Raw genomic sequence first — 15,164 nt, 5'->3', positions numbered from 1 at the left:
TCTAGTTTTGTTGAGTGATACAATTGTATGACTTGCAGCCCAAAATTTAGGATTTTTCACATCTTAAAGAGCAACAGCCGTGTACAGTGTACAACATCACATTTTGCATCACAAACACCAGGCTTTTATTTTGTAAGGAGATGAGAGCTTATCCTATTTCAAAATAACTCTCTAATTTCATCACAAATTCACAAATTTCATCAGGAATTTGATTAATTAACATCATCCAGCTATTGATGACATCAGACTCACAGACATGCAAACACATAGACGGGTAATGTGTCGTGAGGGTGAAATGTTAAAGCACACCAACAAACACGTATTAATGGGGAACCAGACCAAGATGCTGTTATATGATGGTCCTTGCACAATTCTCATGTTTGCATTGAACACCCAAGACGATACTAATTGCAAACCACACCAGAGTGTTCCAGTCATCCTTGCAAAAATCCCTTGTCTTCAAACTGAACTTTACACGCATGTATGGATAGTGATGAAACACGTATCATCAGTAATGAAAACCTCAAAATTGAATTTGGGCCGAATGAGGTAGACACTTCCAGCTCGCAGCCACAACAAAATGACAGTAAGTTACAAAGATCTCTACTCTTGGAATTCACTGGTGAGTTGACTGTCACACGACAACCTGACAAATCAATTAATCCAAACGTACATGGGCCTCCAACCACAATATGATGAAGTGTTACATAAATACAGACAAGTCATTAGTTACAAACTGACCGACAATGAAACACACTGTTATGAATATATAACTCGGGACGATGGGAATGTTGAGAATTTGGGGATGGTGCAGGGTGATTAGGTCTGAGGGGTATAAATGGGCAATGCTCCATGAATAATGTTAATCCGACAGATCAAAATGAGATCTGGAATACTCTGATTTCTGAGCAATATGTTAGGTGCAATCAGTCTGTCTGAGTGATCGTTCCATCTTTGAGTAATCTGTTGAGCTTACTGCAGGATTTGCTAATAATTCTGCCATCAGCCAATCACCTTTGTGTTCTAATCCATGGTGGCAGCATTCACTCAAATGAACAATGCAATGCAAACACTGCATAACATCCTTGGTTTTTGTGTACATCATTTGGGAAATTCTTCAAAGATTTATCCAAAGTAGCCTGAACAAGATTTAGACAACAACCGATAGGCCCGAGAATGAATTAGTAGATGAGTTGGTGAGGGACTGATGGGTTGACGACATGATCCAGTCTCTAGATCTAAGCATCCTGCATTGGTAATCTCCTTCATTACTGTGATGGTGTTAAACAGTGAACAGAATGGACCATGCCACCACCTGGGTCCAACTTCATGGAGCAGCTCATAAAGTATTTGCCAAGTACCAGCCACTATCAACACACATTCAGCGACATATTGACTAGAATGGTATATTTTCAACAGCAGCTTAATATGTCAAGCAAAAATCTGTGAAGTACTAGTCACCGTCAACATATACGCTGTTACATTTTGGCTGGTGACCAAAATTTTCATTGCTAGATTAATGTGGTCAACTGCCAACAACCAACTGAAATAAATGCAAACTAAAACTTTTGGCTGGTAACCCATATTTGCTTTACAGGATTCTGTGCTTCACAGCTCCATGAAATTGAAACCAATGGTTGTAGCATGGACCATTTTCTTTCATGCAAATGATGACACGTGAATATTCAGTGGATGTAATTATGGCAACTGCTGGGTTAACCTTTGACCTCAAGAGTGATATACCCGAGTCACTACCTTGCTGACTGATTTGGGCAGTTTGTGTTCCTCATCTCCGTATCCAAACTCCTCTGCTTCAGGACCCCGCTATAAACACAGAGGGCCGGTGAGAAGACATTACCAACTGGGTTAGTCGGTGATGGTGTATTTTCATATACAAGGTGTTCCACAGGTGTTAAGATTGTATTTTTTTCCAATGTTTTACAATCATGTGTTACAATTACGTGAGTGTTTAGCAGATGCTTTTGCCGGTGCACGGCATTGAAGTTACCTGTAACCTTAATTATCTCATATGACTGTCATGGTCAGTAAATTATCTCTTAGGTAAATCTTCGAAATTGACTATTAAATTCTCTAAGGTTTAAGTGTGGCAGTGAAGATCGTAAAATCAGTACCATTTGTAAATCGCAGTTAAGTGAATACACATTCCATTATCCCTTGGTAAATTGATTTGGTTCATTATAAAATAGATGATACAGACAAAAAGTTACGACATAAATATGATTTGTTACCAGTGATCATCACAGTGGTGTTTGTGGATACATTCATAGTTATTTCTGGCAAATGGTTGTAGGGTGTACAAACCTTTGTCAAGTCTAACGCATGGTGTACGGTCCTAGCAAACCGGGCATGCCAATACTGCAGGTCATTACAGTTGTAATCAAAAAATATTGTCAAACTGACCACCTTGATGACTGGCTCCACTGATTTAAATTTGCCAATGGTAAATCAATTATAAAAAACCTACACGCTAATTCATAATTCACAAACTACAACCACCTAAGTCCCAGATCAAAACTGTTCATCCACAGCATTTCCTGGACAGCGTTAAGCTTACACTCAACTTATTTTTTGAAGGGGAGCATTTTAGACAAATCACCTTACGACTAAGAAAACAAAGGTTTAGAACTGGGAAGAGGAATTAAAGCCATTAAAGCCAAAACATTTTTAGGACCAAACACAAAGTGAAAAAGCTGACCAACAGGGACAATTCACAGTACAATGCCCCAACAAGAGGCCATTTTTGAAGTTTATGGTCGACAAAAGCAAGGCTGCCTTGCCACAATTAACGTAGTAGAAAACTTGGGGAAATTTTTGACAAATTGGGACACTCCATGTAACAGAAAGAAGAACAGATTAATTCAACCCGCTACTCAAATACACTGACAGATCTTCTCTGACAAACAAACATTGGGAATAAATCAAGTTCTCTGTATGCAGCAGGCAAACAGAATTTTGTCAGCAATTTCTCACAACCCACGGCAAAAAACGGCCTTTCTGTAGCAACCACTTGGAGGCGCACTGTTTTGTATATTGCCTAATTCCTCCAGTACATCTGGGTGGCAAGAGGCGAATCAGCTCAACTGAGGGACCTACCTTGAGCTCTTTGATCTTGGCCTTGATGGCGCCCGAGTCGCGGGCCGTCAGCGTGGCCTGCTGCAGGCGTCGCTCCATGCCGTCCAGCCAGAAGTTGGTGTCCTTGTGGATGCTGTTGTACTTCTTGCTAGCGTCCTGCAGGTCGTCAAGCTGCTTGGATCTGACGAAGGTGGTGAAGAAGAACAGACGGCAATTAATTTTTTTAAAAAAAGGTGCTGCAGGGTTTGCGCACGTAGCAGCCTTCTACAGGTGAATGTTTGAAATTTTATCCTTCGACATTTTAGTAATAGTTCTTTTGTCTTACACAAAGTTGGCAAAAAATGCATGATGTATACACAAATGACTGTGCTCACACTGTCCTACATTTGTCTACACAGGTCTTCATTATTGGCATGAACATTTTCAAAGCAAACCATCAAGTGCCTTAACCTGATTTGTGGAAGTGGACAACAGTGCCCTCAACAGTTTGGCCACAAAGCCAATACATTGGCAAGTAGTGTATATAAATAAAACAAATGCTTCAATTGATTCACAAGTCGGTAAATACCTGGCATACATTCCTACACAAGTTCAATAGAGCAAAAGTGAGCTATTCTCTATTCTACACTCCTGAATTTCGGACGAATCAAGCAACGTTTCCCTGGACCTCCCTATGGCCCCCTTTAATGGCAGAAACCATCGTGTTGGGTTTCGTACAAAGCAACTGTCAAAGAATGCCAGCTCCATGCAATAGCTATCACAATGCAATTGACCAGTGATAGCATTACCATGGTGACCGAATTCCTCTTTATAATGCATCGATGGTTTGCACAAGAGCTTGGTTCTAGATTTTTCTCAAATAGAACCCCTCTAACTTTAGAGCTAGCAAGGGAGAGGATAGCTCACCTCTTGGCCACCATCTCGTCCAGGGCGGCCCAGTTGACGTCCACATTGGCCAAGATGGCCTTGACGTGGGAGGTGTCGTTGGCCTTGGGGTCGCTGATCAGCTCCTCGCCCAGCTGGTGGATGCGTTTGTTAACTGGCCGCTGGTTGTCCAGCTTCTGCTTGATGCTCTGTGATATATCAATTGATTGAAGGCAAACTATCGTCAGAAACCATGTAAGGGAATTTTCAGGGACCAGCTTGTGCACGTATCAGAAATTCAACAAAGGGTGCCAATGCAAACTTTCTTCTTTTTTACTGAGGAAACGATATCAACTCAATACGTATTGTGACATTAATTTACCGTACATTTCAATTTACATTCTGTTTACAATTACAAGATGTAAAGCCCGTAATATCTGAATTGGGTGTCTGAATTATTTTTTAAAATTAGACATGGATTTTGGCATCAAGGGGACAATATATAATGGCATGCTGGAATTTCAGTGAGCCAGTTGGATTTGCAAAAGAGCAGGCACAAAATTAAGCACATTTTTAAGGGTGAGTGTTCACACATGAGATCAACCATATGTCAACTCAAGCTCCTTGAACATATTCGAACCTTTGTCTCACTGAAATACCAGATTGTTTTTTTATCCATGCACTGATGAAGCATCAAAGCTATCTGTGTGGGCACTGAGGTGTTTAGGTCAAACACATACATCCGGGGGGGAGGGAGGAAACGGCTGGCACTATTTCTGCAAAGAGGTAGATTTCAAAGTCTCGCTCTCTCTTCACCTTGAGGTTGCTGCTGATGACGGGGATGTCCTTGCGCATGAACTCCTTGGACTGCAGCGTTTTGAGCTGCGGCAGCACCTCCTCCTCCATCTCGTCCACCTGCCGCTCAAAGTCGGCCAGCCGGTCCGTCAGCGAGCGCAGCACCTGGCCGTGGTCCACGGTGGCCTCCCGCACGGCGGCGTAGCGCTGGTTGATGCTGTCCAGCTTGGTCTGGATCAGCTTGGCCTCCTCAGGGTCTTTGGTCTGGACGTGGGTGGCTGCCAGGCGGTTGACTGTGTCAATGGTGGGCTTGTGGTCTTCGATGTCCTTGAAGACAGCCTGATGAGTAAGAAAAAAAAAACGATGTGAAACTGCAGCAGAGAATGAACTGATTTGAAATCATCGGTGTAACGTTAAATTTTACCTCCTCCAAAATCACCTAAAATGCACCGCACATCTCAAATGTGATTGATCTCTGTTCTTATTTTGTCCTGTGATGCAAGCTCAGAACAAACAATAAATCTGTAATTCAGAGAGTCCAAGTGAATCCCAAATTTTCTACGATGCTGGCACATCAGGCTGAAGAGTGAACTCAATGGAAAAACAACTTTTCCCGTCTGATAAAGGTGCTGACATGATGCAGATTTTCGCAGATGGGACAGTTGTGGTCACTCTCAAGAAGAGGACACGGCTCCTCCCATGGGGAGAAGGAAATTACTTTGTGATATCAACCCTCGAACCAACAAAAATTTCAGCACCAATCCAGAGGCTTTTTCCTAGAAAGTTCTCATTTCTAGTTCCTTTTTGTATTTTCTTTTTTTATCTTTTCCCTTTTTTGTTTTGCTTCATAAAAGTTTCCCAAGGGGGCAGCACCCCAACTCTCATCCTCACCCACAAAGGCAGAGAGGAATACCCACCTTCTGGGCCTCCATGTTGTCCAGCAGGGGCTCCTTCTGAATGACCAGCAGGGTGCCCTTGTCCAGCTTGTGCACATCGTTCTCAGCCTGGTCCAGCCAGCGCAGCAGCAGGTCCAGCTGGTCCTGCAGGTCCAGGGCGGCGGTCAGCGCGTCCCGCAGGACCTCCAGCCGGTCGTCGATGGTGGCCTGCAGGGCCTGGTAACGTTTGACGATCTCGTCTGGTTGGGGTTGAAGATTGGTGGGGGGGAAAAAAAAAATGCTTAGCCTGTCGGGTTGGTGAGTCAATCCAGTGCATGCTTATAAACAGTCACTAGTAGATGGGGTGGATAAACAGGACCATGGTCGTATGTTATTAAAAATGCAAAATAGCGACCCCATATTTCCAGTGTTCATTTGGTGCTCGGGTAAGTGCACATTAACTTATCAGTACTCACTTGTGACTGATAGTACAAGGCTACAGCAGAATAATTCGGATACACGTAACCTGACTAAGTGTGGCTTATACAGAACCAGATTAGAATATCAACAGCCTGAATATGATCGCATGCAATATTAAATGTTTCATGCTGTTCTATGACAAGCCTAGAGGACAAAATTTGACATCACAATTTGGGAGGGAACAAAGAGACAAACCTACTACTGCCACAGAATTCGGCCTGTTACTTACCGACTTTGTAGTCGGTGTCACGCTTGACAGCCACGTGGGCCTGGCCAAGGTCGTCACCGGTATCTCGGACCTTCTCCACATCGCTGTAGTGCTGGATGACGTCCATCCTCACGGTCTGCGGAGAGGATCGATTGCACATCATCATGTTAGACACACAGAATTTTCCCATTAAGACAAATGACAGACAACAAGTGCAAAACCTGAGCTAGCCAAAGACCACAGCCTTTTTTTCTTACAATATTTCACAATACAACTACAATGAAACCATGGAATCTGATTCAAACGAGAACCTGGATTTACAAAGCCTAATTGGAATTGGTAGCAAGGATGTCACTAGCCCAGATCACAAAACTTGGTACGAGCATTTCATTTCTGATCAAAATTCACATTCTCACATACATCACAACTATGTGCTAAGATTCAGTAACACAAGCAAACCAGAACTAGAACTTCAAAAAAATAAGGCACAATCACACAAGGGCAAAATGACTAAACAGGAAATGTGGTATCCACCTAACAACATGATTGCTCAAATAAAGAAAACTTGAAAAACTCATTTCCACACCACATCTTGACAGGTACACATTTGTTTCATGCAACACAGAAACATTTTCACAAACAGCATTTCCGGGTACGTCGCTGAGATGTGACCCTTGTAATGATGCATCGACGACCACAAAAAATCTCATTTGTATATTGACACTGTGCCCATGACAACGACTTATCCGGAGATGCTGTTCGGAAATGGTTCCTAACACGACAGACGTCTTACTCTGAGTTCATCAGACATGAGTATCATCTCCTCTGGCTGAATGGCAAGGAGTGTACATTTATGAGGAGAAAATAGACAATAAAGTTCTCACCTTTGATACGCTTCTTTTCTTTGGCTCTGGGAAATGCATTTGCGAGTGCAAAATGTGCACAGTGCTTTTTCTCATTTTTTTTTTCAAATTCAGTCAACAAAATTAGTGCTTTTGGCCACAAATGCCGAGAATTTTGCAGTAGAAAAGAAATTCAACCAGAATACGGAAACCAACGAAGAGTACAACTGAAAGCGCTCTTCTGATCTTTCAACTGGCCAACAAGAAACAAAACTGATCAAATTCTCTTTACAGTGTCCATTCTCCAAATACCAGTAAAAAACAGAGTATATTTCACACCCATGATTCCCAGTTAGTTGACCTGATACTGACACTACACTGCAATTGATACCATCAAGGAGAATCACATTCTGGCAATTTCTTGAATTTAATTGAACGGCCTATCAGCTCTCTTCAAGCATTTCCCGATTCACAAATGCAGATCATTTCCCCACTGGGAAACTGGGAATTTTTTTTGGAGGGGGGGGGGAACCCACCTTGAGTTCCTCGATCTGCTTCTTGATGCCGGCCGGCTCAGCGCTGATGGCTTCCCGCACGACCTTGGCCAGCACCTTCTCCGTCTTCTCCATCCAGGGCGGCAAGGGGGCGCAGGCGTCCTGGAACTTCTGGTGCTTGTCCACCAGGTCACGCATGGTCAGGGTGAACTCTGTGGCCTGGGCCTTGATCTCGTTGTAGCGGAAGTTTATGTCCATCAGGTTGTCGCGCAGCCAGGCAGGCTCGGGAGCCTCCTGGAAGGTCTTAGCAAACTTGGGTGGCAGGACGGTGGTGCGGAAGTTCTCCAGGTCCTTGCGGTAGGTCTGCCAACAAAGAAACGTTTAAGAAACAGAGTTGGGAGATCTTCCAGTTGTGAGGAACTCAAGACGTAGTTTAAGCTGACTTGTGGAGAGATATCTCCCATTATAAACTGTTCTTCAATTTGGTCCTCCAAACCACTGAAGAAGTTCAGTTGCAAAGACAAGTATGTCCTTTAGGTCTTCCAAGAAAGAGGTTCTTAATGAGGACTTGGCCAACTGTTTATTCAGTATCACAAGAACAGGCCTAGTAGAGAACAGTACCTATTCTATACAAAGGGTTTGAACCTGCTCATGACCACTGCTGAACATGCTTCTGACTATTAAATACAACCAATCTGCCGATGATGTCATTAGTGGAACTCCGTATTTAAATTGGCAAATCTCAGTCTTAGTATGAGTGCTGTTAGTTTTACGTTACATTAAAGCTTTTTCAATCTCCGCTGCACTCAACTGTCCTAAAGGATTCTACTTTCAATGAGGTGAATGGGTGGGCATCTTCTCACCTTAGCAACATCTAAGATCCTGTTGCCGCTCATGTTCAGGTAGCGTACATCTGCCCCCTCGGCCACCATCCGCTCGTTGAACTGGTCCTGCTCCGACAGCTGCTGTTTGAGTGTGGGCAAGTCCGTGCCGATGCTGCGCTTGGCCTGCTGCAGCTGCTGTGTGCCCTCCTTGATCCAGCGGTCTGTGTCGTCCCGCTCGAAGGCAAACTTCTCCAGGTCGGGCAGCACGCCCTGCAGCTTGTTCTGCCTGGTCTGCGACTCCACGTAAACCACGTCGTAGCGGTCCTTCAGCTCGCCGGCAATGTCCTCCAGCCGGCTGCGGTCCTCGGGCCGCAGCCGGGTGCCGTGCTCGTCAAGGAGCTGCTTGGCGCCGTGGATCTCCTGGGCCACAGGCTGCTGGTGGGCCAGGATGTCGTCGTGCAGCACCTGCAAGAGTGGACAGAAATATCACTTATTAACGTATTTCGCATACAATACAATGACCATAGCAACTGACAACTGGATTCAAATCTCATTTCTACCTCTGAAACAACTTGCTGGCATTCTGCCAAGGGAACTGCTGCAAATCTTCTGATCGGTCTTTGCTCAGTGGAAACCTTAACATCTGCACATTTTTACCATATTTCACTCAACAGACCCACTCAAGTTGGCCCAGTCTGACTTGTTCACATGTTATTGTGTATTAGTGGTCCATCTGAACAATTCACCCACTTAACACGTTGACGACGTGACCCGGATCACCCAACGCATCATATCATGCTGTTCATTCTTTACTACTCAAAAAAGTTAAGGACCACTTTTTATTTTGTGTATACTTTTAAATGAGTCACTTTACAGCTGAAAATGTGCATTTGATGTTTTGAAACATTTTTTAATTTTTTCATTCCAATGAGAAACTATCAAGACAAACAAAAATGAAAGAACTAGATCCCACTCTTTGCTTGGAAAAAAATTACACGTTAAGAAAAAAGTGGCCCTAAACTATTTTCGAGTAGTGTACATACAGCTGAAGAGTCTTACAAAGCACTGATTGAAAACACCATTGCGTACACTTTCTGTAATGAAATCCTACATCTTGAAGGCTATATAACATGTGGGTTGGTATGAATGGTCCACACGAGAACAATGTTGGACTGATCAAGGTTCAATGCACTGAGCTCTTGGGCCACTGCCTCGGGGCTGTCATCAGAGATGGCCACATTCTCTGGGTGTTACTCACCTGGTGTTCCCTGGCCTGTCCAGTCAGCGGCTTGACCTCGTCGCTCATGGGCTGCTCGGAGCCCAGTCGCCTCTCGGCCTCGGCCACCCAGTCCAGGAGGTTCATCAGGGCCGCCAGCTGCCGGCGGAGTCTCTCCTCCAGGGCAAGCTGCGAGGAGAAAGGTAATGACGGAAGGTAGAATTTGTGAGACACTTGACAGGTTTGTGTGGTGGAAAATACTGCACATTTACTCTTGTGTGCTTTACTTTTACCCCCAAAGGTTTTCAAGACGGAAATTTGTTGGTGCCTCTAGTCCGATTTGGGGATTTGCAGATCAAACATAGTTGGTCCCTAGTTGTGGGGTCCATAAACGTGTTGCACGATACAATGCGGGACTGCAAACAGTCATGGGGACATCATCAAGTCTCCCAAGCTTGGTTTGAATTTTCCTAATGATAGTAATCTTCCTCCCAAATGAGGTATCAGCCTGGGCACATGTACACACATGCACAGCCCATCCCAAAAAATAGCCAATTGAAGAGAAACATGTTTCTCGGTAGAATTTTACCAACCCATTATGAAACACAAGGTTAATCCCTTGCTCCACAGAGATGCAACTTTACCATACATTTTATAGAGCCAGCTACAATATAGTTTTTATTCCAACCCCAGCCCATCCAATAAGATATTTCGGTCACAGATTCCCCTTCGAGAACTCACTCTCTCGTCCCGTTCCCTCTTGAGCCGGGCCAGGTCATCCTGGGCCGCCTTGAGCCAGTCCTGGGAGCGCAGGTCCAGCCGGTCGTAGGTCTCCCGCAGGTTGACCGTCTTCTGGTTCAGGTCCTCCTGCTGGTCATAGCCCAGCTTGTCGCGGTGGTCCTGCTGGAACTGGGTGCTCTTCAGATAGGACTCGTTGACCGGCGACTTCTTGACCGTGATCTGGGAGCAGAGGGTCTGTCGAGAGAAGAAGGAAGGGCCATGAATTAGAATGTGTCGACGAAGGTGTTGTTTAATTGCCCCAAATCTGACTAAAACGCATGCTCACAAAGCCAGGATGCCAGACAGGTACTTGTTCATAGCCTGAAGATGAGGCCAGAGATGCCCAAGTGTGCCTTGTTATAAAAGACCTAAATCTGGCCCAACGTTTTACAGGAAGAAGCCTGAAATCTGGCACCCTTGATAAAGACAAGAATTCTCAACATGAGTACTCAGGGAGGAATGCTACAATGGCCGGTTATCTAGGGCCTATGAGCATTCCTTGCAAGATATTGGAGATAGTATGAGGCTCCATACTGACATTCCAGCATGAACGGTTGATTCAAATCGACTTTCTCCATCCACAGTAGTTACCATTTTAATCCTGGGAGAGACGAAATGATCTGTAGTGAAACAAAGATGCTTGACTTGCCCCAAGGTAACATGCAACTGAACCAGCTGAACTGGTGCCTACAATCTGCAGAATTTGGAGATGTTTGATATGCCGGACACTGAGGAGCACTGAGAAGACATTGTCATTGTCAATATTAGGTAACAATGCAAGTCAGTCAAAAGTCATCCAGTCTTCAGCCAAGTAAGAAGCCATTCAAAGAAACGGCAGCGAGAGCATTCCTTTGTCACTGTTCACCCTGTTACTTGTGATTGGTATTGTTACAGATTTTGTGACTAGTTTTGTGACTGGTCTTAAGACTGTTCTTGTGACTGGTCTTGTGCCTCATATTGTGTCTGATCTTGTGACTGGTCTTGTGAATGATTTTTGTGCCAAGTCTTGTGATGGTCTAAAGTCCAGCACCGCTGACTAGTCCGCTCTGCAAATCTGAGCAGTGTTTCACAGCCCTTCCCCTCACCTGGAAATCGTCGATCTCCCTCTCCAGCGGCTCGATGTCCATGGTGGACGGTCTCATCCTCTCTAGGTTGGTCTCGGTTGCTGTGACCCAGGTCAGGTGCTCATTGACGGCACTGTCCCGCTCAATGTACTGCTCGGCCAGGCGCAGGTCATCCAGCCGGAAGTCAATCTTGACCTTCAGATCATTGTAGCGCTTGTTGGCACTGTCCAGCTGACGCTGAGTTTCTGTCTCTGTAGAGCAAGGGGAAATTTTTCAAAGTTCACTGCTCCATTCATATTAAAAGACTTAATGAAGTTGTCTTAATTGTTGGGAAGATATATGAAATGCCATTTTGAATGACCAGATTCCAGTTATGTTGGATTTATTTTAGAAAAGATTTTCATGAAAGTAAGTTAAAGTTAAATTTCATTAACCAAAGAAATTGGACAGACACATCAACCTGAGAGGCAGAACTTCTACACATTGACATCACAAGAAATGCAGATCTGCCCCTTTGCCAAACTTCTACAACACACAACCTTTCACAGTGAGAAGTCCAAATTTGGATTTTTGTGTGAATGAAGGGAGGCACTCGGCTATTCAAACACAAAACAGTATGAATCACACATCACACAAACTGTCCGCTATATCTTGCCCCTTTATTGGCAATGAAACTTTCGGCCCAAAATGATACCACTGACAAGTGGTTCATGCACAGAAACACTGGGATCACCAGTTTTTATACTCCACAGAGTGTGGGTCGTTACACAAGAGGGGTGTCAACTACAGCCCAATACTGACCTTCCATCAGTCCGCTCCTGTCCAGGTCTGTGGGCTTGGGTCGGGTGTCCCTTGCCAACCCCTTGGCCGGGGTGAGGCGGGCATCTCCTTTCTTCCTCTCCCCCACCTGGGTAGAGCGGCTGTGGGGCTGCTTGTAGGCAGGCTGCTCCACCTCCCGCACCACCGCGTCGTAGCCGTGGCCCAGCTTGTTCAGGTTGTCCATGTTGGGTTTGTAGTCGGCCACATCCTTCTGGAATGGCTTTTTTTTTTCATGAAAAAAAAAACAAAATGGTCATGACAAAATTTGAAATACACGGTATCATTTGCTGCCTGTGTGTTTGATGTGTTATTTTTGGTATGTTTCTTAAATTTTGCATTTATGGCTCTTTGCATGAAGTCAAAACAAACTATTTTGTAGCACTGTTAAACTGAACATATTTTTGCTGGGGACCAGCCAAAGAGGACATTCCACATGTCTATTTTTACTGGCATCTTAATTGTTAAGAAAATCTAATACTTGCAATTAAGGCACATTTGTGACCAACCCAACAACGTTGAGCTGTATGTTCCCAGAACAACTTTGAGTCGTTCCACCGTGGGAGTCAGAAGAAACTGTCAACATATTTCATTTGATTCACATGGCCAGATATGTCCTTATTAAAATGGACAAAATGTCCTTCAGATTTGGAGGGATCTAGAGGAATTGATTAGAACTCTTCTAGTACCAGGACTTCTTTGAGTTGTGCCTGCACGGTCTTCAGGTCGCGGCCGGCCGGATGGAGCTGGTTCAATCGGCGCTCGGTGTCGGTCAGCCAGCCGGTCACGTCGCGGTGGCTGTTGCCGTACTTCTTGGCCGCTTCCTGCTTCTGTTCCAGCTGCTTGTTCCTGGAGTGGCGAAGGGAGATCGAGATCGGTTCAGGAATCGGTCTTGCCCCGAAAACCACAAAAATTCCTGCCACTTGTCTGTGAGTATTTTGGCGTGTGATTTATGATGGCGCTGTAGTAAAGACCATTGCAAGTCCTGAGTTCGAAAGACCTGTGGCAAGTGCCAGTGGGGACAATGACGAAGGGATGCTCATGACACAGCGTGTGATTTGGCACGCGACTGAATGGCTTGTGATGGACTTCCTGGGACTATGTGATTTGCAAGTCCGAGTCTTTTCCCCAAAACAAGTTTCATACACAGTGTTGATGTGTATGTTCAGAGGAGATTTGATCACACGTTAATGTGTTATGCAAACCGACTGCCGCAATTGACATTTTGCTGATGGCCTTGTAGCTGGTCTTTGAAGTTGGATCTTAGGTGACACTTCCTAACCGTAATGTGTTCAAGGACTGAAACCCACCTCTTGTTGAGGACTTCGTCAAAGTCGTTCCAGTTCAGGTCCACATTCTTCAGCACGGCCGTGATGTAGGAGGTGTCGTTGGCCTTGGGGTTGCTGAGGAGCGCCTCGCCCAGCTGGTGGATCTTCTGGTGCTGTGGCTGGCGACCCTCGTACTTGCGCGAGATCTCCTGCAGAGGGGGGACAGGGACGAAAAAAAAAATTCCAATGATTGCTTGCAGTTCGGCAAAACACTAATCATCCATTGCACTGAGGATTAGCATGTACAGTTTAAACAACAGGGTTTTGCTCACGCACAACTCTGAGTTGAGTGCAAGTTTTGCTGCACTGTGTTAAGGGAGCTATCAAGCCATTACCATGATGTCAAAGGTGAAGTGAGTCCTGACATTGAAAAGGTATTTCCGTAAATGTCTTTGTTTAGCATTGTCAAGAAAGGAATGTTGACTTCCCCACAATGTTCTACGGACAAGGTAGGATTTGTGCTGTCACCCAACAGACTTTCTCTGAGACTTTCTCTCTCGTTATCCAAGTTGTAACGAGTCTTTTAATTTGACCTGTGATTTAAAAGATCAATATTCAGTCAATGAAGTTACTGGTACTGCAATGTCATGTTAAGTTCCCCATCTGCCGCACCCTTACCCTGAGTACCGCCTCTGTGTTGTCCTGGGTCATGACCTCCCGCGACTCCAGCGTCTCCATGTCTGGCAGTAACCAGTCCTCCAGGTCGTCCACCTCCCGCTCAAACTCGGCCAGCTTGTCTGACAGGCTGGCAAGCCCCTGGCTGTGGTTGCGGGTGGCCGAGTCCACTGTGGTGTAGCGGGTGTTAACGCTGTCCAACTTGGCCTGGATCAGCTGGGCGTCCTTGGGGTCCTTGGTCTTCATCAACTGCTGGGCGGCCACGTTCACGTTGTCGATGGCCGGCCGGTGGTTGGTGATGTCATCTTCTAGCATCTGCGGGGGGGGGGTCGGAGAAAAAAAGATCCCGTCAACCACAGTTTGGAAATTTAGGATGTTTATTTTTCTAGAAAGAACTGAATCAAAGAGTGATTCATACAGGTTGCTTGTATGACGCGATTCAGAGAACATCGTGAGTCAAACTTTGCAGTTGTTAAGTGTCTTTTATCTTTCTCAATTTACTGTGAAACAAGCATTGGTAATGAGCACCTGTGTCTTAGTATTCAGAAGTTTACAATCAATCTTGTACATGAAACAGATAGTATGGGCATATCACAGATTACAATGTGACAAGCATTTTTGTACCAAAAAGGTCATTGAATTTGCTACTGTTTGAGTTTGACTTCAAGGCTATAAGACACAGGCATACAACTTGGACTGTGACAAGAACATGAGGACATTCCAATCTTTACAAGACTTTGAACGGTGTTTTCAATTTTCAATGGCATGAGTGTGAACTGAAAAACAAGGAAATCAGCTGCTCCGGGGAAACTTTCATGCCCGAGGACATTTGGTATTGTATAACATCTTGAAGGTGGTTTGACTTTGTCG

The 15,164-nt window shown here is 44.8% G+C and overlaps 1 protein-coding gene across 17 annotated transcripts in view; it reads right to left on the bottom strand.

Moving 5' to 3' along the window:
• LOC110985497 (uncharacterized) overlaps positions 1 to 15,164 on the bottom strand; it is a 277,011-nt gene that overhangs the window by 116,361 nt on the left and 145,486 nt on the right. For 16 of the 17 annotated variants that reach the window (XM_087148960.1, XM_087148955.1, XM_087148956.1 and 13 more), the window contains 15 exons: positions 14,298 to 14,609; positions 13,662 to 13,828; positions 13,041 to 13,200; positions 12,337 to 12,574; positions 11,557 to 11,786; positions 10,433 to 10,666; positions 9,734 to 9,880; positions 8,515 to 8,940; positions 7,694 to 8,014; positions 6,337 to 6,451; positions 5,670 to 5,887; positions 4,774 to 5,091; positions 4,000 to 4,166; positions 3,115 to 3,274; positions 1,756 to 1,824 (listed from right to left, as the gene is read on the bottom strand). In XM_087148960.1, coding sequence (XP_087005086.1) covers positions 1,756 to 1,824; positions 3,115 to 3,274; positions 4,000 to 4,166; positions 4,774 to 5,091; positions 5,670 to 5,887; positions 6,337 to 6,451; positions 7,694 to 8,014; positions 8,515 to 8,940; positions 9,734 to 9,880; positions 10,433 to 10,666; positions 11,557 to 11,786; positions 12,337 to 12,574; positions 13,041 to 13,200; positions 13,662 to 13,828; positions 14,298 to 14,609 — 3,282 coding nt within the window. The remainder of the gene's footprint in view (positions 1 to 1,755; positions 1,825 to 3,114; positions 3,275 to 3,999; positions 4,167 to 4,773; positions 5,092 to 5,669; positions 5,888 to 6,336; positions 6,452 to 7,693; positions 8,015 to 8,514; positions 8,941 to 9,733; positions 9,881 to 10,432; positions 10,667 to 11,556; positions 11,787 to 12,336; positions 12,575 to 13,040; positions 13,201 to 13,661; positions 13,829 to 14,297; positions 14,610 to 15,164) is intronic. The other variant, XM_087148950.1, reaches the window with a different exon arrangement.

This window comes from Acanthaster planci, linkage group LG18 (assembly GCF_054643075.1).
Source record: "Acanthaster planci isolate LZ-2023a linkage group LG18, COTS_SCS, whole genome shotgun sequence".
Lineage (NCBI taxonomy): Eukaryota > Metazoa > Echinodermata > Asteroidea > Valvatida > Acanthasteridae > Acanthaster > Acanthaster planci.
The sequence above is the reverse complement of the archived record's forward strand: the minus strand, read 5'-3'. Positions and strand labels throughout refer to the sequence as shown.